At 39.8% G+C, this 25,277-nt stretch overlaps 5 protein-coding genes and 1 long non-coding RNA gene across 14 annotated transcripts; 4 read left to right on the forward strand and 2 right to left on the reverse strand.

The window, feature by feature from the left end:
• Window positions 1-3,774: 3,774 nt before the first annotated feature.
• On the forward strand, window positions 3,775-7,265 carry LOC123714584 (very long-chain specific acyl-CoA dehydrogenase, mitochondrial). 2 transcript variants are annotated; one of them, XM_045668903.1, is made up of 5 exons: window positions 3,775-4,212; window positions 4,672-4,873; window positions 4,994-5,331; window positions 5,397-5,946; window positions 6,020-7,265. In XM_045668903.1, exons 1-5 carry the CDS (start codon window positions 4,145-4,147, stop codon window positions 6,737-6,739), a joined length of 1,878 nt encoding a protein of 625 aa, XP_045524859.1. In that variant the 5' UTR covers window positions 3,775-4,144; the 3' UTR covers window positions 6,740-7,265. The 2 variants fall into 2 exon arrangements, with proteins under 2 accessions (XP_045524859.1, XP_045524860.1); XM_045668904.1 differs by having other exon boundaries at window positions 3,789-4,212; window positions 4,675-4,873.
• Window positions 6,762-9,357, reverse strand: LOC123714585 (probable malonyl-CoA-acyl carrier protein transacylase, mitochondrial). Of its 2 annotated transcripts, none has more exons than XM_045668905.1 (4): window positions 9,117-9,357; window positions 8,503-8,870; window positions 7,442-7,868; window positions 6,762-7,213 (listed from the first exon to the last, which is right to left on the reverse strand). In XM_045668905.1, the coding sequence occupies exons 2-4, from the start codon at window positions 8,844-8,846 to the stop codon at window positions 6,818-6,820; spliced, it is 1,167 nt and encodes a 388-aa protein (XP_045524861.1). In that variant the 5' UTR covers window positions 8,847-8,870; window positions 9,117-9,357; the 3' UTR covers window positions 6,762-6,817. The 2 variants fall into 2 exon arrangements, with proteins under 2 accessions (XP_045524861.1, XP_045524862.1); XM_045668906.1 differs by having other exon boundaries at window positions 9,074-9,357.
• Window positions 9,358-9,543: 186 nt separating this feature from the next.
• Window positions 9,544-10,949, forward strand: LOC123714588 (zinc finger protein 706-like). The gene is made up of 3 exons (XM_045668914.1): window positions 9,544-9,873; window positions 10,279-10,423; window positions 10,680-10,949. Exons 2-3 carry the CDS (start codon window positions 10,280-10,282, stop codon window positions 10,767-10,769), a joined length of 234 nt encoding a protein of 77 aa, XP_045524870.1. The 5' UTR covers window positions 9,544-9,873; window position 10,279; the 3' UTR covers window positions 10,770-10,949.
• LOC123714587 (DNA repair protein complementing XP-A cells homolog) lies at window positions 10,897-13,240 on the reverse strand. Of its 6 annotated transcripts, none has more exons than XM_045668911.1 (5): window positions 13,050-13,240; window positions 12,615-12,677; window positions 11,898-12,175; window positions 11,635-11,820; window positions 10,897-11,395 (listed from the first exon to the last, which is right to left on the reverse strand). In XM_045668911.1, the coding sequence occupies exons 3-5, from the start codon at window positions 12,089-12,091 to the stop codon at window positions 10,963-10,965; spliced, it is 813 nt and encodes a 270-aa protein (XP_045524867.1). In that variant the 5' UTR covers window positions 12,092-12,175; window positions 12,615-12,677; window positions 13,050-13,240; the 3' UTR covers window positions 10,897-10,962. The 6 variants fall into 6 exon arrangements, with proteins under 6 accessions (XP_045524867.1, XP_045524864.1, XP_045524865.1 ...); XM_045668908.1 differs by having other exon boundaries at window positions 12,615-12,789; XM_045668909.1 differs by having other exon boundaries at window positions 11,898-12,102; window positions 12,615-12,868.
• Window positions 13,241-17,590: 4,350 nt separating this feature from the next.
• On the forward strand, window positions 17,591-19,002 carry LOC123714692. Of its 2 annotated transcripts, none has more exons than XR_006754346.1 (5): window positions 17,591-17,704; window positions 17,880-18,045; window positions 18,144-18,298; window positions 18,382-18,495; window positions 18,586-19,002. It is a non-coding gene; the product is annotated as an uncharacterized LOC123714692 (long non-coding RNA). The 2 variants fall into 2 exon arrangements; XR_006754347.1 differs by having other exon boundaries at window positions 18,726-19,002.
• A 5,137-nt stretch (window positions 19,003-24,139) lies between these two features.
• LOC123714414 lies at window positions 24,140-24,973 on the forward strand. Its single transcript, XM_045668654.1, has one exon. It carries the CDS (start codon window positions 24,140-24,142, stop codon window positions 24,971-24,973), a length of 834 nt encoding a protein of 277 aa, XP_045524610.1.
• Window positions 24,974-25,277: the final 304 nt, after the last annotated feature.

Consider the following 25,277-nt stretch of genomic DNA (forward strand, 5'->3'; position numbering starts at 1 on the left):
GTACTATTTTCACGATCGATGTTGTCAGAAGCAACCTATACGAAATGAGATTGACGGAATCTTATTTCTTATCATTTCAAAGCAAATTTATAAAATGTAAAATAAATTATCTCCACTCATTTATTCTGAATGATTTTTGTAAAATATTTATCCAAGAATAAGTTTTGGATGAATGCAAATATATCCGCGGATATATTTGCATTCATATAAGCGTGCACGAGAATTTGCCGGTTATATTCGCGCGGTGGTATTTATTTATTTAAACTTCGTTGCAGTTGTGACAAGAAATTAAATATGCAAAGCTACATAAGATTAGACAAAACTAATGGAACGAAACGAAACAATTAAAATATAATATGTAGACAATGAAAAGTACTCACGTGTCCTTTTCATTCACGATAATTATTTCAGATCAGTTAGTACGAAAGTAAGGGATACGTTGAGGACAAGTAATGCTTATACAATAGAGATTGAAAGGATGATAGCAGATTTTATGATATCCTAATTTGAATTTAAGTGTTTTGTTTATAAAAACAGTAACTATGAAATGAAAGCTTCGCTAAAATGATTGCGATTAAAAGTATAATGTTAAAGTAGAAGTAACCAGTTCTATTTGCTAAAAAAAATATTTAATCCATTTAATGAAAAAGATGAAATACATGATTACGTATTTCATCAATTGTATCAATTGATTAGTTTACAAATCATGGGACTATAAAAGATTTACGACTCGGCACTGTTTTTAGCTCTTCATTGAGAAATTTTATATATTGAAAGTATAGCCTTGATGATAAAACGTTGCCAGAAGTATGATAATATATAAAGTAATAAAACGGTTAATGGATCATTTGGGTCTTCTAAAATGTTTAGGAACTTTAACTGTTTTGTGAACATATCCTTTATATTGCTGGAATTATGCACATTATACTTATAATTTTGTAGAGACATGACTGATATCCCTGCGATCACGTCTTACCCTAAAACGCGCTTACGAAGTATTTCCTGCTAACTATATGTATCTTATACCAAAAAGGAAATAAATAAATAATAGAATAAAATAATGTCAACAACAATGTAAAAAATAGCAACTACGGTCTTAGGGTTAATCGTCAGAGTTGGAGGAACTGTTCACCATACTTCCCCACACTGTACGCCTCCATACATTCTAAACATAAAACTCTAAAATAAATATTTTTTTAAAAGCACTATTTACTAACTCGATACATGTATTAAAGCAAAAACTCGTATCTGTAAGAATCTTGATACAGTATTTACGAGAGCATTCCAAAGCTCGTAAACTTATTAATGCTAAACGTTTCTTGAGTACACATTATCCAGTAGCAGTAGCGGTACGTAACTCTAGCGCTGACAGTCTGACCGCAGAAGTAAAAAATAAGGTACCTGAGGGGGGCTAGCGGAATGAAGAGCCGGCGCGCGTTGCGTCGATTGGCTCTCCAGTCGCATTCCGTCCCCCGCACCGATACGACGCCCCGCGCACATCCCGTGTACAGTCGCGTCATTAATATTATTGTTACTGTTGTTATGTTTTGTTGTTTTTTGTTACGTTTGAATTTGTTAGTGTTTTGTTGTTTGTTATTTGTTTTTAAGTTTGTTTGTGACTTTAAAGTGAATATGCCTAGAACAAATACTGTTTTGAAAAGACACGCCAGGAAAATGGTTTATGACGTGAATTGTTTTTTAAACATAAAATTAAATAGTATATTCAGCGAATTAGGTAAAATCCAAAAAAGGACAGCAGAGTTAACAAAAACGTCAATTGCAACGGTAAGAAACAGTTCCAATCAAGCCAAAAGTTCTGATTTGATCACAGTGTTCAGAACACCTGGCAAAAAACGTTCCAGAACAAAACCGGTCACAAATATCGATAACTTTGACCAAGAAGTAATAAAGAGAACCATTCATAACTTTCACAAGACAAATAATGAACTTCCTACCATCGGAAAGCTTAAAAGCAGCTAGAAGATGACATAAATTTCAAAGGTTCAGAACGAAGTCTTCGGCGAATAGTTAAGAGTTTGGGATTTCGGTGGAAAAACACCGAAAACAACCGGAAAGTGCTGATTGAGACTTCTAATATACGTTTGCAACGTATCGAATATTTAAGGAAAATAAAGCAATATCGCCAAGAGGGACAGCCTATTGTTTATACAGACGAATCTTACGTAGATTCATCGCACTCTTCTTCAAAAGCCTGGACCGATGGTACTACTAAGGGACTTAAGAAACCTATTTCGAAAGGACAGCGAGTTGTCATTGTTCACGCAGGGTCTGATACTGGGTTTATACCTAATGCGTTGCTGACTTTTAAAGCTGGTACCAAATCAGGCGACTACCACGACAATATGAATTTTGAAAACTACGAAAAATGCCTCCGAACCCAATTAATGCCCAACCTACAACCCAGTTCTGTCGTGGTAGTCGACAACGCGTCCTATCATAATAAGAAGTGGGATCGCGCACCAAGCTCTAATTCTAAAAAAGCCGACATGCAGGCCTGGCTCACTGAAAAAGGTATACAGTACGAGAAAACACATTTGAAACCTCAGTAATTTAATAAAGATCAACAAAGATAAATTTAAAACATTTTCGATTGATCGAATCCTAGCGGAACGAGGTCATCAGGTACTGAGACTACCACCATACCACCGTGACCTAAATCCGATTGAAATGGCATGGTCGGATATTAAGCAATATGTAGGCAGGAAAAATATAAAATGGAGTGTCAGTAAATGTATAGACCAAATACAAGAAAAGGTACTAATGGGTACATGGGATTGGCAAAAGTTGTGTAAAAAGGTGAAGGATATAGAAGAGCAATATGCAAAGAGTGATCATGTCGTGGATTTGGTAACAGAACAATTCATTATTCATGTCGATGGAGATAGTTCCGAGGATAGCAATAAAGATGTGCCGACGAACGAAGCAGTCCTGAGCCCGGGCCCTCAGTAAGCAAAAGGCCTTGTCGCGAGACCATTGAAGGCGTGATACCGTTCTTTGATTCAGATTAATAAAAGATTACAAATTAAAAGATAATGTTTTTATTTTTCTACATCCCATAAACTTGTTAAAATATACTTGTCTTTTTTGGAAATACGTTCTATGTACAGACACTTTTTTACTGTCTTATTATATCTTATATATAGGTAATATTACTTACATGCGCGACAGTAATCATGCGCAGCAGCTATCCTTCACATTTCGTTCAGCTTAATATCGTTATTTAGGTAATCATTACTCAAAGTGGCATATAATGTATTGCGTGCGCGACAGTACACATGCGCAGCAATCCCCTCCACGTATCGGCCAGCGCTACACTTACGTGCCGCTGCCTATAAAAATCCAGAAAAATTGTGTGTGTGGACAACATACAACACGATTTCATTTAGTTTTTATTATATTTGTGACGTTACTTACTCTGTGCCTTTCACAGAATAAATAATATAGATGGCGACAGTGACAAGTCAAACATGATATGGGAAGAGCATGCAATGTTACCCCTTCGGGAAAAAGGCGTTAATGTAATATGTATAAATAAAATTATAAACTTGTTCGACGTCAGACCACGTGAACGACATCAAACAGGATTTTTTTAAAGGTTTATTCAAACATTTGTTAAATATTGAATCCAATAAAAATTGAAATAACAATGTTTCGTAAATAATTTAGAAATCTTTACAATACTATTCACATTCTTTAAAATCATTCATGGTAAATTTTTAAAATTAAAATTTTCACGAGGTTCGTGTTTATTGTCCGCAGTCGGCCCAAAGACTAGTGTATTAGTTAGATATCTGTGCGCCGCTCGCGCAGGGTCGTCAACGTAATTCTGTCGCGCAGCGTTTAAATAGTGGGTGAAAGCTACAGATTAAGTAGAGTAAATGGTTAATGGATTTTAACTATTAGTGCAGTTTATTAGCATATGGGTGTGATATGGTAAAACTATATAACAATTATTGTTGAAATAATTTTTGTTATACCGTTGTTTCTTGATTGCTTCAGTTTACTATTTCTCTAAAGACAACAAAAATATTGTATTAGTTATCAACGGTGAGATGTGTAATATTTGAAAGTATAATTTTTTTTTTAAAATATATTTACGTGTATAAAAGCACCTGAAAAAGCAATGAAAACCACCAAGTTCGTGAGTTGTGCAAGGAGGTGCTTGTGTAAGCCAAATTTAAACACCTTAAGGTAATTTATAACTCTTGTTCGACAATTTAATAATGTACTTTAGACTTTGTTCCCACAGTGAAGGTTCTTAATGACGTTGGTATCTACCTAATTTAAGACTGTCAACTCTCAATGTACATGATGGCATGTAGTACAAAGGTTAAAGTTTAAAATTGAAACCGAATGTTTAAAATAACCATATGTTCATCAAATTTCTATAGTTAATTAAAAATTCAGTTAAGTTAATTTAAAATATGAGTAGAAAAATGAATAAACATATTTTCAACAGATGCACTCTAATCACAAAATCTGTTATATTTTCAATTCATTCTCATTTACATTCAACTTTGTAATCAATTTAATAAGTAAGGTAGACAAATATCCTACTTTACATTACTCACAATTGAACTTCTGTTAATTCACTAATTATTTATTGTTATAATGGGACTCAATACTTTTGTGGTTCTTTTGATGGACTAGCAGCAATGTCAGCGGTATGTCAACGGAAGCTGCAGCCGCCGCAGCTCAGCGTGGTGCACGACAGAGTGATTCATTCACTATGAACTTGTTCCGGGGACATTTTGAAACTGGCCAGATATTTCCCTTTCCGGAACCTTTAACCGATGAGCAGCGGCAGACACTAGTCGAGCTCATCCCACCCGTTGAGAAGTTTTTTGAGGAAGTATGTATTTGTGGTTAACTTTATTTCAGTGCCTATCAACATATTCTTGAATTATATTATAAACTTAATTACAAAATAATTAATTATTGCATTGATAAATGTGATTATATTCTGCGTTAGGTGAATAATCCTGCCAAAAATGATGCTGATAGCCAAGTCGAGCCAGCTACAATGGCCGGGCTGTGGGAGCTGGGAGCATTTGGTCTACAGGTGCCGACTGATCTAGGCGGCCTGGGTCTTAGCAACACTCAGTACGCGCGCTTGGTGGAAGTGGTTGGTGCGCACGACCTCGGCGTCGGCATCACGCTCGGCGCACACCAGTCCATCGGCTTCAAAGGCATTCTGCTTGTGGGCACGCCTGAGCAAAAAGCGCGCTATCTGCCTCGCGTCACCGCTGGAGAGTTGGCTGCCTTCTGCCTTACCGAGCCCTCGTCTGGTTCCGACGCCGGATCCATAAGGTAGCACCATCTCTCTCTCTCCCCTCGTCTCACCCACTCGTCCTCTCACGATTTTTCGTTCGTAGGACTCGCGCCGTGCTCTCTTCCGACGGCGGGCATTACATTCTCAACGGGTCCAAGATATGGATCAGTAACGGGGGTATCGCGGACATCATGACCGTGTTCGCCCAGACGCCAGTAGAGAAGAACGGCAAGATGGTGGACAAGGTAACCGGATTCATCGTGGAGCGCAGCTTCGGTGGAGTGTCGTCCGGCCCACCCGAGCACAAGATGGGCATCCGCTGCTCTAACACGGCCGAGGTGTACTTCGAAGATGTGCACGTGCCCGTCGGAAACGTGCTCGGCGGCGTCGGCGACGGCTTCAAGGTGGCCATGCAGGTGCTCAACAACGGCCGCTTCGGTATGGCGGCGGCTCTTGCCGGCACTCAGCGAGCGGCACTGCGCCTGGCCGCCGAGCACGCCGCCACGCGCCAGCAGTTTGGACGTCGGCTGGCGGACTTTGCGGGCGTACAGGAGAAGCTGGCGCGCATGGCGCAGCTGCAGTACGTCACCGAGTCGCTGGCGTACCTGGTCAGCGGCACCATGGACGCCGGTAAACAGGAGTACCAGCTCGAGGTGAACCGCGCGACCCGCCCCGACCGGCCTTTCCCCTTACGACCGCACGCTTTACGGTTACTATCGTCCACAGGCCGCGGTGTCTAAGGTGTTCGCGTCGGACTCGGCCTGGACCGCCGTGGACGAGGCCATCCAAATCCTCGGCGGCATGGGCTACATGACCTCGGCGGGGCTCGAGCGGGTTCTACGAGATCTGCGCATCTTCCGCATCTTCGAGGGCACCAACGACATCTTGCGCCTGTTCGTGGCGCTCACCGGCATCCAGTACGCCGGATCGCACCTGCGCGAATTGCAGCGCGCTTTCAAGAATCCCGCTGCCAACCTGGGCCTCATCTTCAGCGAGGCCGGTCGTCGCGCAACGCGCGCCGTTGGTTTGCAGAAGCCCGTCGGCCTCGACGCGCTCGTGGCGCCCACTCTGCGCCCGGTGGCCAAGCATCTGGCGCGTGGCGCGCTCGACTTCGGCGCTTGCGTCGAGAACGTACTGCTCAAGTACGGCCGCGACGTGGTCGACGAACAGCTCGTGCTCAACCGCCTCGCCGCCGCCGCCATCGACGCCACCACATCGGCCGCCGTTTTGTCGCGCGCCTCTCGCGCCGTCCGCCTCGGTCTCCCCTCGGCCGACCACGAGCTGCGCCTGGCCGAGGCGTGGACCGAAGAGGCCACCGAGCGCATGGCGCGCCTGCCCGACGCGTTGGCGCCGCGAACGCTGGTGCGCAACGCGCGTCTGACGGCCATCGGCCGCGCCGTCAGCTCCGCCGGGGGTCAGCCGACGCGCAATCCCGTGGATCTGTGACGTGGAAATCAAACTAGCGTCGTGTACATAACATAGATTTATTATTCTAAGAGATTAGCGATCCGAAGTAGACCGTAGCTACACGTCGACGTGGACGGAGGCGTCCCAGGCGCGCGCGTTGACCTGCTTGAGAGTGGCGCGAAGCGCGCGGCCCGGGCCCAATGCCAGAGTGAGCGGCTGCGGCGTGTCGGGCGGCCTCGCGTACAGCGCGTGCAGGGTCTGCTCCCAGCGCACGGGCGCGGCCGTGAAGCGCTCGAGCCGGCGGCGAGCGGCGGCTCCGCCGGAGACTGCCTTTCCGTCCACGCCCGACACCACGGTTACGCGAGGCGCGCCTACTGTGCAGTGCTCCAGTGCGCTGCGCACGACGGCCTCGGCGCGCGCCATGAGCGGCGTGTGGAAAGCGCCGGCCACGCCCACTCTGGCGCTTCGGCGCACGCCCCAGGCTCGGCCCTCGCGTTCCACCCACCGCAAAGCCTGCGCACACGTCTTTCATCTATTATACCGCTAATATATTTATTATTCTGTATCTTTCGTTTCATTTCTGATTCTTCTTCTAACTGCAAATAGTCGATTGAAAAGATTTAAATCGTTATTGGAGACATGAACAAAATAAATCCACCACCGACTCCCTGGGACTTTATGGAGTATGAGCATTCAATGACTTTGATTTGCTAAAAAATTAATATCTGAAAAATAAAGAACCTGCTCATCTCCAGCTATCACTTTACAACCGGGATAGAGAAAATTGGCGACTTGACACACGGGATCCGGCAACGCCGGCGACACCGCCCGATCGCGGGCGGAGCGAAGAAGGGCGGGCAGTCGCGCGTCGGGCGCCAGCCACAGGGTGAGCATTCCGCCGGCACGCTCCCTCGCCGCCGCAGCCATAGCCTCGGCGCGGAGCTCCGTCAGCCTCAGTGCCTGTTCCAGAGGCAGCACGCCCGCAAACACGAACGCGGCTACTTCGCCGAGCGAGAAACCGGCGACCGCCCGCACGCGTTCGAGGGCGCCTCGGCGTGTTTCGCGAGCCAGTTCAATGGCGGCCAACGACGTCACTAGGACTGCAGTCTGGCAACGTCGCGCCAGCTCCTCTTCGGGCCCCTCTCGGCAGACTCGCAGAACGTCCCATCTACTGGCAAGAGCATGATTAAAATCGAGCCTCTGGATTTGTCACAATTCAGAATCTATTCAAATTTACAGTGCCTTACATTTATCATTACCATTTAAGACTGATGTATAGTATTTAACTGTCATTCTATTGCCTACTATTAAACTTCCAGAGTAATATTTATCTTTAATTAGTGGCAGTAATATATTTAAAGATCTTTTACAATAGCTACATCAAGCTAAATTGATGATTGTGTATAATACATGACTGTACGAAAACCCATTATACTTGTCAGTTCTTCTTAGACTGCATTTATTGAACTTAATCTTAGGTGAGTTTCTATGTTTATGACTGAGTTAAACTATTGATTTTATTAAGCCTCAATTGTAATGCTTGTTTTATGTTGTATCTAGTTTTCAAAATTTGATAGCCATGTCTGACTGATTTCTAAACATTGCTTTAATAAATAAGTACTATGCATTTTGAAATTGTAAGGTTTTTGTTGGTTACATATGTCAATTTCAGAGAATTCTAGGTAAAAAAAATGTGGACAGATGTGATATAGATTTTGATAAATGAAATAAGTAAACACTTTTGGGCAATATTATCCTTAACAATAAAACATTTAGTATTTAAAAGCAAATCAGTTAATTACCCCACTATAGAAGATGCAAGCTCATACAATTCCATTGCAGTGGGAATTGTATCCAGACATTTTCCCATACCAACATACTGAGAGCCTTGGCCAGGAAACAACAAAATAGTGGAGTCACGAGGGTCGGCGGCCTCAGGCGCTGGCGGTCGTAATGGGTCACTGACTGCATAAGGTTGTGTAGCCCAGGCCAAGTCACCATCACGAGCATTTGTTTCACCGAAAGCGCTGGCATCGCGCACAAGACGGCGGAGTGGGCTTTCAGGCTGGTTGGTACCCCGCCCGGCGCTTACATACCTTCGTGCACCGCTCCGAACTGCTCGCAATGCACAGTGAAACGGCATCATAATACCTATCACCCTACTATGAATCTGTAAATGTGATTAGTACCTATTACCTACTGATGAGACTATTGAAGAACATTATTACATACGAATATTTTTAGTTATGAAATAAAATAATAACAAATAATAATCTGTCTCATTAATAAATGTTATATAATTTAATTATTTTATATTATATATGTATTAGATAAAGATTAGAACATTTCTTATAAATTGTATCAAATATTAACAGCAGCAAGTTTTCGTGTAGGCCCACAGATATCTAAATTTTACCTTTGACTGGCTGTTATATATAGTCAATATTTAACATAAATATACTAAACAGACTACGACACGAACGCTGCATGACCCACTCCCGCTAAGGAATTTGTTATTAGTTAACGGTTTGTCACGTAATTGGGGTCAGAGTCAAGGCTCCTTAACGAATATTGTATGTACATTTAAAGTACATTTAAATGAAAATATAAAATTATAATGATTTAAACTATAAGTAGAATTATTTGTTATTTTAGTATGCTTTAGTTTTTGTTCTAAGGGCGCTGCTTATTTACATGTTGTCATACTTAAACCATAGACTAAAAATATTCCACCGAAATTGACACGTTTCCACTTATTTTGAGCCACAGATTACGTAGCGGTAAATCTTAAATGAGTAGCTTAGGTACTTAGACTGAACTCCTGAGTAGAAAATATAGTAAGTTGTATGTGAAGAAAATAAGAGTCTATATTTGTGGCCACTAGCAATTGTAGCTTTACTAAATCTGTGCTAGCACAACTGAAAACACACTTCGCCGCATATCCATAAATTAATTTCTTCGCAAAACAGTGTAGCTAGATTTTTTTTCCAATAAAAGGCAATAATTGAGTTAATTATTGTTTTTTTTAATCTGACAGCATTAATAGTTGTGACCAAGAATAGTTAATATTTTAAACTCCTCTCGTATGGGATAGGCAGCACTCATTGTCAGTTTTTATATTTTCTTAGTAGCAATATTGGGAATTTATATTTTTGATAATAAATCCGAAAAAGGTAAGAAACCAATTTACTTTTTTTAAATATTCTAGCTTATTAGTTATCGGTTTAAATTTGAAAAATTAAAATTTGGGTATGGCACAAGAGAAGGTAGTAGTGCTTTAGGAATTAATATGTTACAAAGCATGTGTGCGGAAATTTGCGATGTAACATAATATATAGATATGTAAGCAGTGTGACATGGAAAATGGGCAGGCTGAGGTAGTTGAGACTAAGATAATAGTTATTAGTAAATTCATAGTCAACTGATATACAATGTCAGTGTAACTACCTGGAGCATAAGCAGGACATCAAAAAAATACTGATTACCATAAGCAAATGGTCAAGAACTGCTACTGTCTACTAGTGGAATAAAGGCTAGTTATAATAGTAAATGTTAATTTTGGACCAATATCTTTTTAGGATGGCTCGAGGACATCAGAAAATTCAATCTCAAGCAAAAGCAGCAGAGAAGTTGTCAAAATTGAAAAAGCAACAAGGTCACAGTGCTACTGATCAAAAGAAAGCAGCCCAGAAAGCTTTAGTTCATGTGTGTGTTGTATGCAAGGTAATTAGGCAATTTAAGATTATTATACTGTTGTAATTTTTTAAAGTATAGTTAAAGTTAAAGATTTGTTTAGGTGCTTAAATTAACTATTTGATATTTAGGATGAGATTCCAGTCAAACAAGCAAGAACTGATTAAAATAAGTCAAAATCTTATAAATTTTTGTCATATAGAAATTATACTTAGTGCTTATTATCACACCCAAGAGAGAAAGAGCAGAGATTAGTTTATCTTATTTGTATTATTTTATTTGACAGGCTCAAATGCCGGATCCGAAGACTTATAAGCAGCACTTTGAAAACAAGCATCCCAAAAATGATTTACCAGAAGATTTAAAGGCAATTTGAAAGTAGATTACCACCTGCTTTCTTTTTGTTTTTGCATTTAAATGTGAACGGAATAAACAGAGTTTTTTTACAATAATAAAGTGTATTTTAGTATTGTTGCACGTCTAGTGCTATAAGTATAGTGATATAAGATCCATAATATAAGCTTTATTTTTTTATTACAAACATTGATATACAGTATATGGTGGTTTGACTACATCTTCTCGTAGACGAGCAGATGGCCGCACTCACAGGCGCGCTCATAGACATCGTCATCAGGGTTGTGACGTTCGGGCCCATACTCGTGCTCGTGCGTGTCTCGCGTGCGGTCGAACAGACTGGAGCGCACGTCCATGCGTAAGGCTCGAAGGCGTCGCCGCTCGTGCGTCGCGGCGGCCCGTTCACGCCGCCGAGCGCGGTACTCCTGCTCCTCTCGCAACGCCTCTTGGGATCCCCACACCTCGAGAGCTCGCTGCTCCACCTGCACGCGCAAGTAAAGGCGCATCTCGGCGAAGCGAGCGCGATGTGGGTTGCGGCGACGCACGCATAGCAGCGGCGGCGGCCGGGAGTCGAGATCGCAGTCCTTCAGTGAATACTCGCCCTTCGCCTCTGTCCGCGTTATCAACGCATGTTTCTCGTCGTCGTCTCTGTTGACGACTCTTATTGCTTAAAATATATATTCATATAATTATCCTACAAATGCCATTATATAATTTTAGCTGACCATTATATAGACAGTTGTTACTTATTGTAAACCTGAGGGTTTTTAAAACATGAAATTATTTTCTTTAAACATCTAAAGTAAATTACATATCTTCAATGATTATTTTTAGAAAATTGTGAAAAACTACTCAAGTTAAAGCTCCAGTTACATAGGACTTCTCACCTACAGTCGTCGCAGACGCAGTAGTGAAAGGTATCAAAGAGATAGGACTGTGGGAACGGCCGTTGGCATTCGAGGCAGTGTGGTTGCTGCGACCGATGCACGAGGGGCGCAGCAGGCGGCTGAACAGCTTTCGGCTCCGTCTCCTTTTCCTCGAGCAGAAAACCTCCGCCAGAGTCCACGCTCGGTCTGGGCAATGACTCCGATTACTTCACTGTTGGACTACGCCACGAGTGTGAACGCTGTATCACATGGTGTACACTCACTGGACGGTGACGACGGCTCGCGACTTCGACGGCGGCGGTGCCAGACGTGCTTCGCGCAAGACGCGCGCTCGCTGTCGATTGCGTTCGGCGCGCGCTCTTTGGGCATCGCTTAGACCCCCTCCTACACTTTCATATTCCTCTTGTTTTTCTTCTTTTTTCTCATTCATTAATTCTTCTGAACTTCCTTCATACATAGCTATTCTTTCTGTGCAAAATTTTTACTTGTATGATTTGCTTTTAAGATGTCAGATCTATCTCTATCAGATATAATGATCAAACTGAAAATTTGTTCAATAAATAAAACGTAAATATCATATAGTCTATTAATATAGACAAATTTTAGATAATTAATATTCTGTCTATCTATTAATTATCTGACGCTTAGACAATCACAAAATCTATTTGACCAATTGGGAAACATAAAAAAAGATATAGTAGTAGGATTATCCTTTTATATATTGTTGCTATACATATTTTCAAACAGATTTTTTATTCCTAATGATAAAATATTTGTTTTTGTACATAATCATTTCCAGATTATTAGTTTCATACATAAATTTTAAGAAAAATATGTATTATTTATATTTAAAATTCTATTGTATTTAGAGATAGGCCAAAGATAAGCTACCCAAATGGGTATTATATGTCTGCACTAAGTTATTGGACAGACAATTATGAAATATTGTTCTTTGTAGATATAATTTCATCACATATTACCTTAAGGTGCACCCAGGCAAAGTGATAGATCTGACAGTGTAAGGTCTTCAGTTTTCAGTACAACTGAAAATGTGTTTTTGGAAATAATGTTTTGGTTTAAAACATTAAGAACCAGGATGTTCACACTGTTTCCAAATGAACACCAGAACATTCAAATAAGTGTTTCCCATTGAGACTGAAAGAGTCATTCTTCAGTATGCCAAAGTTTCTTTTTTACATAGCATTAATGCCTAAACCTTATTAAATTTAAGCATCTGAAAGAAGTTAGATCAGGCTTAACTCTTCACAAATTTAATTTGATTTTTTTTACATTATTTGCACCTTTTTCACTTTTTTATTAATAAAATATATTGTATCTACTTGTTTTATTTGTATATAGTTTCAAATAAACTCGGGTGTTTATTATGTGGGAATAAGTTTTAACCAATTACGAACCTGTTTATTACTTCTATTTCTTGTAATTTCCAAGTTTTATCGCTTTTCTTTGTAATACGAAGTTCTTCACTTTACCATTACCACTTTTAGCTACAATGCACTTACAATATTCAGATTTCAGAGAAAAAATGTAAACAAGAGTGGCAAACATAAATCGAAGAATGAAATATGAATGAAATGGTGAGTTGTGACTTATGAACAGTGTTCTGTGTTGCCACTTACGGTAATACCTAAATAACGTACAACAACCAGTTAAAACGATCATCATAGCATATGATGATCGTTTTAACTGGTTGTTACTAGAGATTTCGTTCATTCAATTTGTATGAAAATTCGTACCGTGACCACTCGGCTGAACCAAAAAATGACCGTTGCGACTTCAAACTGTAAACATGGAATGTTTGGGTGAGAAACAGCCAGTTCAAATGCAGATTTTATGCTGAAATTCAACCCAGGATCTCCAGTAAACCATGGTCTTCTAAAGTTAAAGGTTCTCAAATTGTCGCTTGTGATCAGAATAGTTACAATTTGTATTATTATTGTTCGAGTTGAGGTAAGGTTTTCGTATTTTTATGAACCAGACTGGGGGCCACGGCGCCCCACGAGGTTGCTTTTGTCACGATCTCTAATGAATCCGGAATGGATTCTGACTGCTTTTTAGCTTCTATAAGGAACAGCCACCAACTTTGTAAATATTGTAACAAAAGAAAACGTAAAAAAAAATCTGAAACTTGTATACAATCAGACTGTTAGAGACGAATTTGCCTGCACCTGGTCCTTGCACTGATAATTATTTAATACCTGTTCCTCCTGTAGTTCTCTTAAATCCCCCACACAAGTCGGTAGTTATGACGCCAATGACCACGGCGCGTTTGTGGTACATGTGCAGGAAATACAGTCTGCTGATGATTATAGTACACAGATTTTCGAAGGAAAATCTATTCAAAAATATAGTTAATGGAAGATTGAAATGTATTTTTTACAGGGGGTCGAACGGGCATGAGGCTTACCTGATGTTATGTGATACTGCCGCCTGACAATGCCAGAGGGCTCGCGATGGTGCGTTGCCGGCCTTTTTATTATTGGCTGAAATAAAATGAGAGTTTCTTTTAATAATTATATAGACGCTAACATCTTTGTCACTTCAAACATGAAGACTTATCCCAACCTTTAACATATGTGCTATAACTTTATGCCTGTTAAATTATATTTATATATACCTGACTATTTAGTGCTTTAACTGTTGCCGCTTTGGGCACACCAAAGCCCATATGCAGATGCACAAGTGTGGGGCCACACAGGAGATACTTTTGATGTGGAGGAAGACCATGCTTCTTGCTGCTTATATTCTGGGCTCCACTTTGTTTGTTGTTGCGTATGTTGAAGCGTCATAATTACTCCACCCCCATTTCTACATCATTTGATGATATTGTATCCTCTCTCCAAATCTCTTCCTGGTGGAAATACAGTCTCGTGTAAGAGACTACAAAATGCCATGGCCTTTTAATGCACATGCATTACCATCATCCTCTAATGCTAATTCACAACAGATTAATAATAGACTTTCTCAAAATAATTAATCTATACCATCCTGTGCTGCTAATTTAATTCTTACTTACAGGTTAGTTTAATGGAACTGCTGCAGTATTATAAACAAAAAGCATGAAATTACTATATAAATATTTTAACCTTTTTATTTTTCTCTATCTAAAACCTGGCTAAAGCCAGATCATGTTTTCAAAATCCCTGGTTATTGATGTGAAGTGAAGACAGGGCTGATAGGTTTGGTGGTGTATGCCTACTCATCAGAAACTCAAGCACCTTTTCTTCTGTTTTGTCTATGTCCCTCATTCCTCCTTGCAAATCTTCAATGAAATTAAAAACCTTATTTCAGTTCTTCCTCAGCATTTCATGATTCTGGGTGACTTCATTTCTCATAACACATTTTGGGGTAGAACAGTTCCTAATAGTTATGGGTATGAATTATTGGATAAAACTCAGACATGTATAAAAAAAATCAATGGCACTACAACCTTTTTTAGGTATCTGTTTCATGATCATTTGTTAATCGAATAGGTAAGAAGGTGATCAGCCTTCTGTGTCTGATGCACGCCGTCTACTCTTTGGGTCTAAGGCGATGTCATGTTTTCCTTCAGCGTTCGAGAAAATATTCAAAGCGCACATAGAAACAAAGTCCATTGATGCACAGTCGGGGATCGAACCTACGACGATCAACCTCAGGGATCAGAGACGCACGCTGAAGCCACTAAGCCAATACTGTTCTTAGACATGTATAACCTGTGCATTTTAAACTCGGGTTCTCCTACTCGTCTCACAGAGCCCGGTGAAGCAATTAGTGCCATTTTACTCCGCATTGTACCTGTAGTATCTGTACTCCCAATTTAGCATCTCTATCTTGGTCTACTTTAGCTGATTAAGATCGGGACTAGACGACAGCATTCTTTAGCTCTAATGAAGGCCAAAATGTTCGTTTCCAACCAAGACTGCGTAGACCGAGCTTTGACCCGGCCCCGAGTCTTGCTGGAAGGATCATTCTTGGTTATTGAACATGGTGGTGTTATGAGGCTTCACTAACTTCTCAAGAATGGTATCATGATACACTTGTGCCGATGTTTTGATACCTTTTTCAAAAAAGTATGGCTCAGTCACTCCTTCACCTAACAACCCCACAAAACCACCACTGAACTCGGATAGTGCCCACGTTGCACTCTTTCGACTAATTGGGAAACTTTCTTAGAGCTTTAGTAAGAAATTTTAGTTTATTTAGACAATCGGCTGAACGGAATTGCCCACTCTGAACACATAATAAAAAATGTGAAAAAGGTATTAACGTATTAAGAGCAGTAGCGGGGTTTTGGTGGGGTGCTCACCCCTATTCTTTAAAGTTATTGTATAATGCCTTAGTACGTAGTCATATGGATTACTGTATGTTTGTTCTGGATCCCTTTAACAAATCAGCTGCTGGAAAATTAAACAAAATTCAGTATAGGTGCCTAAGAATCATTCTAGGTGCAATGAAATCCTCCCCTACTAATGCTTTGCAGGTTGAGTGTGTTAATCCTCCTCTACACATTCGCCGGCAGTATTTGACCGCTTTGTTACCAAGATGTTACAGATATCATCCCACCCTCTTTGGCATCGATTAACCCGACTATCACATGCTCCTTGCACCCGTAACTCCTCTTCCTATCTGCTCGATAGTTATCTAAAGTACACCAGCCTCCCTAACCCCATGATATCTTTTCCAACAAATCCGCTATATTCTACTCCTTATAAAGATCCTGATATACAACCCTCCCATCATCACAGACCTTGGTCTGATCAAAGGAGCCCCAGATACCAACATCAAATTACAAAGCTATATTAATCAAAATTGGTCAAATCATCTTCTTATTTACACTGACGCATCAAAGCTGTCTCCAGATGGCTGTGTTGTGCTGCCTGTTGGGTTCCTCGGTATAGAATTATCCTGAAATTTAAATGTCCTCCCGAGTCTTCAGTGTTCACAGGAGAGGCCACAGCTCTATTGAAAGCAATCCTATTTGCACACTCCCATAACATACAACAGACAGCTATTTTGACAGACTCTTTAAGTTGTTTAATGTCCATTAAAGAGAACCCATTTCGTAGCAAATCACGTTTTCCTATTATACTAAAATCAGGGAGGCTCTGCTCTCTTGTATTAAAAAAGGATTGTCTATCATACTAGTTTGGATTCCTAGCCACTCAGGTATCCCAGGAAACGAGACTGCTGATTCATGTGCCAAAGCAGCTGTTGAGTCAGGTTCTCTAGATCATTTTAAAAATTCAGCTCAGGATCTTTGTTCTCTTGCAAAGATATATCTGGACAGAACCTGGAAGACATTTTGGAATGACTCCAAATCGGTTAAGGGTAAGTTTTATGCTTCCATCCAACCAAACATACCAAGACAACCCTGGTTTTGTTATTATCGAAATGCAAATCGCTGGATTACATCCACAATCTCGCGTCTGCGTCTTGGACATGCTTGCACCCCTGTTCATCTAGCCAAGTTCCGGATAAGGGATCACTCTATCTGTGAGTGTGGCTTGGATGAAGGCACTGTATCTCACATACTATTTAATTGTCCCAAACTTACTTATCCTCTTTATGACATTCTTCCCCCTAAAGTCCCACGTCCTTTAAGTGTTAAATGTTTGTGTTTAGTCCATATTGTAGATTTTTATGTAAATATATAGAAAGTAATAGAATTAAAGTGTAATATATATAAATTATTCATAAATAGTAAACAGTATTTAATAATGCTTTTACTCATATTTGTGTTGTCTGTGCTGTCTCAAAACTAACAATCCAATTTCAACTATTTTTTTTGTGTATATTCAAAATTAGCTTAATTATTATTTTTACCGATCAATCTCCTTCGTGTCTTCTCCATCTACACGACACTGGCGAAGTACCTTGTGCCCAGTTGGCATAAATAAAAGCCATAAACAAGAAGAAAAAAAAAACTAAAAAGTAGTCACCCCGCCTGGTTCTTAATTTTGCAATAAATAAGAGTTCCATATCACTAGTATTTATTATAATTTAATGTTTCCCTATTATGTTCATGAATTGTATTATTCTCCTCTGCTGTTGTTTCCTTAAATAAACATAGGTATTTTTTAAATTTATAATATATAAATAATAAGCCATTTGAAAATATTCTAATAGCAGTATTTATATTTAGTTAATAATTTTAAGATTTTATTTTTTATTACAAATATCTGTCGAAGCAAGTTTGAGAGTGAAATTGGTTAATTATTTGGTCTTGCAATGCCAATATGTTTCAGTTTATTGGATTAAGAGGTCATGGTAGGAAGAAATGCTATTGACTTTACCTAAAGTCATTAGAGCATCTTTAAAAGCAAGCTCATGGTAGGTCCCCTGTTCTTATACATGAGGTCGAAGGCATTCATTTTGTTTATTTTTAACGGGGTGCTTAAAGAATTAGCTAAGGTGAGGATAACTTAATAGACCCCATATAGAGGCCGAAGCTTTTGTTATCGATACTAGGATCACCTGTATAACAACTAACATAAATTATTAATGTTTAGTTTTCAGGATAAAATGGAAAACCAGATCAACCAGAACAACTAGTCCTTGGGTGAATGGGCTACACCTATCGCCATTGTATTGGAAGCACCCTTTTATTGATATTTATATGGTATATAAGTCTTTGAAATCGTGCTTAAAGACACAAGTTAATTTGGTAATTTAGTGTATAACTAAAAAAGTTTTATACCATTTAAGTTTGTAATGAAAAGGTAAAATGTACCATCATGTATATTTCAGGTGCAAAAGCAGTCACAGATGGACTTAATTAGAAGTTCTGAATATAAATTTATTAAATAAAATGGATTTATGTATGCTTTATGAACCTTGGAAATATGAAATGTATTGAATGAAGTAAGCCAAAATTTTCTTTAAATATTTATTACTAAGTTAATATCATAATACTGTTAATAACTGAGAAGTTTAAATGCAAGTAATTTTTAGGAAGTACTGACATTGTTTGGATATTAAAAACTTTAATTGACAATAAGATACAAAGTAACAAGTTGAGTCTGTTTTGGTTAAGTTTTTCTTAACCTTAAGTAAAGAAAAGACTAGCAAGTATTGATGTTGGCGTTCCGCAGATCCTAGGCGAATCCAGGTACGCACTTTCGTGAGGGACAGCAGGCATCATTCCGAAGCCTCTCGTCGCAAGTTCGTCGGCAGCATCTTTGCCGAGATCCACTGTGTCTCTTTCTACTCTGTTGCTTAGAGTGACACATTGACATTGAACAATCGAGTTGTGCCTAGATAGGGATATTGGATTGTTGAGATCGAGAGAGAATATGCCAGCGTCGGAGTCACACCCTGTTTTTGAGCCATCATATTGGGTTGGGGAAAAAGTTTCTAAGAAAATTCACAACATTTTTTAATATAGTTTATTTACATTTGTTAAAAGTATCTACCATTAGGTACCATTTTGTTCGATAACATTCGCCATTTTGTAGGTAGGGACATAATCCCATTGCTATAGACATTTTGGGGCTTTGATCAAAATACCGCGACTATTGGTTTTGGCAGTTCTCTCGTGATGTTAACCTGACACTGCCTAAAGAATTAAATTGACTTAGAATTAAATTAAAGAGACCGAAACAAGTGGAAATCTAAAGATGCAAGGTCAAGACTATACGGCGGATGCATTAACGCCTCACAGCAAATCTCTCTTAATTTTTGCTGAGTGGCTAAAGATGTGCGAGGTCTAGTGTTATCATGATGAAAAACCCCTTCTGTTGATTAATTCCGACCGCTTTCCCTCGACTTCTTGCTTTAATCTCATCAGTTGTTCGCAGTAGAGTTCAGAATCGATGATGACGATGATCCTGCCTGGTGGTAACAAGTCATAATGAATAATGCCATTCCAATCCCACCACACACACACAGCACACTCTTGTTGCGAGTTAATCCGAGTTTCGCCACAGTCTGAAGCCGGACCGTCCTTTGACCACGCCACCTTTTTCGCACGTTCCTGTCGTACGTGATCCGTATCAGTACGAAATGGTTTAGATTTTTTACGTTATAATAAAGAACCACAAACGGTTATTTGGTTTCTTTCAGTGAGCTCGTGAGGTACCCAAATATCGAGCTTTGTTGTGTACCCAGTTTTTTTCAATTGCGCCAAAACTGTTTTGTGGTCAATTCCCAGTTCATCATAACAGTATCGGATTTTTCAAAAATGGCATCCATGCTATCCGTAATAGGGCGACCAGAGCGACGTGCATCTTTGACATCAATATTTCCGGATTGAATAAGCTTAAACCAAATTTGTGCTACTCTCACAGACACTACACTAGATCCATAAACATCGCAATTTTTTTTTGTAGTAAAATTTTAAAATGTATCGAATCTCTTCATTTGATTCTCACATCTTGACATAGTTGAAGTATAATTGATGATGTAATTTTATATTAGTAAATGGATGGCTGTTTCTACGTTATGTTTTAAATGCATGTATGTATTAACGAACAAAAGGTTTGATGAATTGAACTATCTTATTTTATAGAACAGCAAGCTTACAAAATGCTAAGTTTTATCGCGGCCCATTTATAATTTCTTAATTATTACCTTTTATCCATTTAATTGAGTACCTACTTGCTGTTTAACAATTGTCACTTTTTTAAAAGTAGAAATAAGTAGGTTTTTAAATAATCAACTTTTATAAATGACTACTTAATTTAAACTGAAATTGGATTTATATATAAACACAGACAATTCAAACTGTTTAGTAGCAAATTACTAATGAAAACGAGACTTATTTGGTGACATGAAGTCAAAATCTGCAATTCACATCGTTAATGTTCAAGCCCAAAACCAAACCCAAAGCTTTAATCAAATATTAATTTGAGTTTTCACACTGGTCTGTTTCTATTTTCATTGTATTTCAATTCCTTAGACTTTATCAAATTTATCGATCTTCTCTTTTGTCTTTATTTATCAATCCGCTGTACTTTTTCTATTGTTTCTACGAAGCGGTAACTAAATATGTTGCTTCTTCATTTTACCGATTAGTTGTTCTGAGATGAAATCCTAAAATATAAAAGTATGAGTAGAGTAAGTGCGCCAATTATGAACCACGTTAAGGATTTTGTTAAACAAAACTCAGAATTATAAAGATTAATCAGCCTGATATATTTGGTATTAAAAATGATTATTAGAATTCTTCAGAAACATGAACACCTCATAAAATGTGACATTATTGTGCTTTTGCAAAGTGTACAAAAATGGATCACAGCAAATTGGGCCAAAATTATAAAAAAAGGAAGTTTTACCTAAAATTAAATCAGTTGAAATATAACATTTCCCATTTTTCACATATGTCCCAGTTGAACTAAACCGCTAACGACCAGTTCTGCAATGCGCTGATGTAGGCTAAACCGCCAAATGCAAATTGCACAATGTGTTACTGCTCGAGGTACTTTTTCTTAATTCCATTAATTCTTTATCCGTAAAACATATTACTGACTATATGGTTGATAGATTGAAGTTGGATATTTGTTTAACGTACAGCTCGCCGATGATACATTTTGTGAACCCGGTGTGGCTGATCGATGTCGATCGGTGCGCAGCTGTTTTTGAAACTACTCATGCGGGGTCGTATTCAGAGACCGCCTGGTATTAGGGAACTTTTGACAGTTGACTCAACGGACAATGAAGAATGAAATTCCTTAACAAAAGTAATACAGCGAATCATATGTGCCCTTTTCAGAAGATTAGTCTAGCCACGTGTCTAGTCTAGTGGGTTCATGAAGTGACGGCAAACGCTGTCTCCTTCTGTCGTACCCATCGGGCACATTGAAGCTAAGGTACTAAAGTGCTGCCAAATTACTGCCCTTGCCATGCAACAATTTTATGAAGTACAGAAGCGCGAATTATCGGCATATTCTGAGCTCGTTGTAGCTCACAGAACCATGAATAAAATAAGTCCGGCGTAAACGCAACGCCGAGATCTTTTACTTGCGTCGCTCGTTTGATTGAGTCCGATCCTATTGTGTAATTGTATACTATACGCCCGTTAGAGCGGGTTAAACTCATGAGGGAACCCTCACTTACTCCAGATTGAGTAAAATACGGCGCAAACTCATGGTTTTTGTAGTCTACATACTGTTTACTTTCTGTCAAATATGATACCCAGAAATGTAGCAGTTTTGGTGTACAGTTGATCTCCGCTAGCTTTCTAAGAAGAATATCATTGTCCACCATGTCTTTTTTATATCCAGGTAAACTAAACCAACTTGACCCCCAGCACCCACTATAGGCATCAAATACATCATCAAGTGTAACAGATTCGTAGTCGTACTACGTTCTACGTTTATATTATCAGCCGTAAGGATTTGGAGAAATTCTATTAGTTTGGGAACAAAGAGAGATTAGACTGATATTAGCTAAAACTTTGCCTTAAGATAGTTCTCAAAAACGCACTAAACACTCACTATAAAATTCTAAATAACAAAAAGTATATATCAGAATAAAAAATATTTGAGATCACCCTCTTCAAAAATTATTAAATTGAAATTATGTATTTCAAACAATATATTTCCTAAGCACAACACTACACTTACATATTCATTACAATAATATTCACAATAGTTTATGTTTATTATGCTGGCAAAATCCTCTCAATCACAACTTGGTGACTTATCTAGTAACTCAAGCTATCCCTATTACCTCTTCTATATCTCAGGAATCCATACAAAGCCATCACTCTAATCCTGAAATTAATCAAACAAAAATATCCCAGCACCTAGCATTAGAAGGCACCGATAGAGGATATCTTTTCCTAAACTTCGAATTACAGCCCCGAAGTTTAGTCTTACCCCATGAGATGTTACACACTTATTCTGTTAGCCTTAGAGCTGACTTCATTATTTCTTTTCAACACAAACATTTTTGCTTTCTATAAAACCAACATCCGCTCTAACCCCAGTTAGTTGTATCCTACTCCTTACTCAAGACGGTTGCTCCAAATTCAAATTTTGTTTTTTTAAAAAGCTATATTCACAAACAGTTATAACAGCACGCTCAACAGTTCGCTCCCGGCCGGCGCAGGAGCCGCGGCCGGCCAATGTAATCCAACGGGATAAGTATGTACTTGCAAACGGCGCACGGCGACGATAAAATATATTAGCCTGGAATATTCGGCAAAAACGCTAAATATTGTATGTATGTATATATGTTGAGTAAATTATGTTTATATCAATTAACTAGTTTTTGAGTAAATTATGTTTATATGGACGTGGCAGACTTTTTCTTCCTCTTCAACATGTACAATCTTCAATAATTATATAGTTTTACCTTTGGCATTAATCAATCTGTCTATCGGTGTACATTTTATCAAAATCGAATTGCATTCAAATTTTTTGGAGAATTTTTCGACAAAATTTTTGGCCTTTGCTATATTCTCATAATTATATCTTGCTCAATTTTATCGCGTTCCTCAATTCGATCCGCATTCAATCCGCCTTCAACCTTCATAGACAAAGCTTCAAATTTAGCGAGTTTTAAATCTAACTCCGTTAATTGAACGTTGTTTCGTTCCATTAACGATCACACACGATCATTAAAGAGGGAATAAATTTAACAGAGGAGGAGAGTGCTAAAGAATACTGAGAAGCCACAACTCGATGTGAATGCAGAGCAGCATATGGGACGAGCAACGCCCGTGTTCACTTAGATGATTACCATATATTTAGCACTTGTCTAAAGTCAAATATTTTGCCAGCATAATAAACAAAAACTATTGTGAATATTATTTGATGATGTAATGAATATATAAGTGTATGACAGTCCGTTTAAATGGGAAATACAGGAAAACTCATTAACTAAGTCATGGTATCTTTGTATGTTTTGACATTCTAGGTTGTCTATTGTTTCCAATTGTAGTTGTCGATATATGTATTTAATGGTAACTAAAATTGAATTTATATTTCCTAAGTGTGGTTCTATATGGGATATATCGAGAGGTGATACAATATCTAAATACCCAGTGTTTATGTTTAGTTTCCCAATCGGGTCAAAATACAATGCGGGACTATGAGTGATCGGATGTATGTGTAGTGCCCTATGATAAATGTAAAACTAAATTTTTAATTTCAGTGAGCGGACGGACGTGGCGAAACTTGTTGTATATAGTTAATTCTGTTGAGTCGTGCGCCGGCTCAGGTAGCGCGCAAGCGAGATCGCATGTTATTGCCTATATATTCGCACGCGACTACCTGAGCCGGCCCGCGGCGACCAGCAGACCGCTTTCGCATTCCGTATTTGATAGTTGATATAATTTTTGGTAATTTTATTATTTGCGTTGAGGACTTATCACTCCGCTTAATTTTATTTCTTTTACTGTGCCATTCTTCTACAAATTATTTTACTCCTTCTTGTTTATACTTCTGTGACGTGTTCAATAAACTTTCTATTTTTGTGCACTCGGATTTTCTTATTACATCCAATTTGCATCGTTTAAAACACTCGCTATATTGGTGACCCCGCAAAAAAAGGACACAAGAAGATGGCTCAAGAAACAACAGAAACATCACCGTTAACGGAGACCTTCCGAGTCGGCGTAAGAATTCCACCCTTCTACCCAGAGATGCCAGGTCTGTGGTTCAGCCAGATGGAGGCGCAGTTCACCCTGGCCAATATCAGAACCGACGAGACGAAATTCTTTTACGTCGTCGGCAACCTGGACGCCCAATATGCCGCGGAGGTAGAGGACGTAATTTCCTACCCTCCGCCCGCCGATAAATACGACAAGCTTAAAGCTGAGCTCATCAAGAGGCTGTCGGCGTCACGTGAGAAGAAGGTGAAGCAGCTTCTCATGCACGAAGAGCTCGGAGACCGAAAGCCTTCACAATTCTACCGGCACCTGCTCAACCTGGCCGGCCCCGGAGTACCTGAGGAGTTCCTGCGGACCATCTGGACGAGCCGCCTGCCCAGCTCCACTCAGGCCATCATCGCATCCCAGTCCAAGACGGATCTGACTGAGCTGGCCGAGTTAGCTGATAGGATCCACGACGTCGTCGGTACCCAGGTCGGATCTACAGCGGCTGTTACATATACAGCAGCGGCACCAGGTACGTCGGGTGGCGCCGCGAGCACGGAGATCGCCGCCCTCACCAGGCAGTTGGAGAAGCTGGCGGACAAGGTGGACCGAATGTCTCGCCTACGGGAACGCTCCCGTAGCCGCACGCGTCACGGCCGTCGATCCAGCTCCACCCGCTCATCATCTGCACACCGACGGTACCCACAGTGCTGGTACCACCAGAACTTCGGCGAGCGGGCGAAACGGTGCGTGAAGCCGTGCGATTACCCACAGGTGGGAAATGCTCGGGGCAATCAGTAATGGCGACTGATGATTGTCCGAGTGCGGGTCGCCTGTTCATCACCGATCAACGGTCGAAGGTGCAGTTTCTGGTCGACACTGGTAGCGACCTCTGTGTCTATCCCAGATCAGCAATAGCGCGACGGTTAAATAAAACTGATTACGAGTTGTATGCGGCTAACGGAACTACAATAAAAACATATGGTTCAATAAATGTCTCGCTAAACCTAGGCTTACGCCGCGACTTCAGTTGGCAATTTATTGTAGCCGACGTTACTAAGGCGATAATAGGCGTGGATTTTCTGTGCTATTTTAATTTAATTGT

This window comes from Pieris brassicae, chromosome 9 (assembly GCF_905147105.1).
Source record: "Pieris brassicae chromosome 9, ilPieBrab1.1, whole genome shotgun sequence".
NCBI lineage: Eukaryota > Metazoa > Arthropoda > Insecta > Lepidoptera > Pieridae > Pieris > Pieris brassicae.

What these genes read in the sequence shown, in the direction of transcription:
- LOC123714414 (XM_045668654.1), top strand. Translation starts at nt 24,140, where the DNA reads ATGGCTCAAGAAACAACAGAAACATCACCGTTAACGGAGACCTTCCGA.
- LOC123714588 (XM_045668914.1), top strand. Translation starts at nt 10,280, where the DNA reads ATGGCTCGAGGACATCAGAAAATTCAATCTCAAGCAAAAGCAGCAGAG. An exon ending in ATGTGTGTGTTGTATGCAAG is followed by an intron (nt 10,424 to 10,679) that starts GTAATTAGGCAA and finishes TTTATTTGACAG; the next exon opens with GCTCAAATGCCGGATCCGAA.
- LOC123714585 (XM_045668905.1), bottom strand. Translation starts at nt 8,846, where the DNA reads ATGATGCCGTTTCACTGTGCATTGCGAGCAGTTCGGAGCGGTGCACGA. An exon ending in CTTGCATCTTCTATAGTGGG is followed by an intron (nt 7,869 to 8,502) that starts GTAATTAACTGA and finishes TCTTGCCAGTAG; the next exon opens with ATGGGACGTTCTGCGAGTCT. An exon ending in TGATAGCTGGAGATGAGCAG is followed by an intron (nt 7,214 to 7,441) that starts GTTCTTTATTTT and finishes ACGTGTGCGCAG; the next exon opens with GCTTTGCGGTGGGTGGAACG.
- LOC123714584 (XM_045668903.1), top strand. Translation starts at nt 4,145, where the DNA reads ATGAAAACCACCAAGTTCGTGAGTTGTGCAAGGAGGTGCTTGTGTAAG. An exon ending in TCCGACGCCGGATCCATAAG is followed by an intron (nt 5,332 to 5,396) that starts GTAGCACCATCT and finishes TTTCGTTCGTAG; the next exon opens with GACTCGCGCCGTGCTCTCTT. An exon ending in AACAGGAGTACCAGCTCGAG is followed by an intron (nt 5,947 to 6,019) that starts GTGAACCGCGCG and finishes TATCGTCCACAG; the next exon opens with GCCGCGGTGTCTAAGGTGTT.
- LOC123714587 (XM_045668913.1), bottom strand. Translation starts at nt 12,091, where the DNA reads ATGTATGAAGGAAGTTCAGAAGAATTAATGAATGAGAAAAAAGAAGAA. An exon ending in CGAGCCGTCGTCACCGTCCA is followed by an intron (nt 11,821 to 11,897) that starts GTGAGTGTACAC and finishes GTCATTGCCCAG; the next exon opens with ACCGAGCGTGGACTCTGGCG. An exon ending in TGCGTCTGCGACGACTGTAG is followed by an intron (nt 11,396 to 11,634) that starts GTGAGAAGTCCT and finishes AGTCGTCAACAG; the next exon opens with AGACGACGACGAGAAACATG.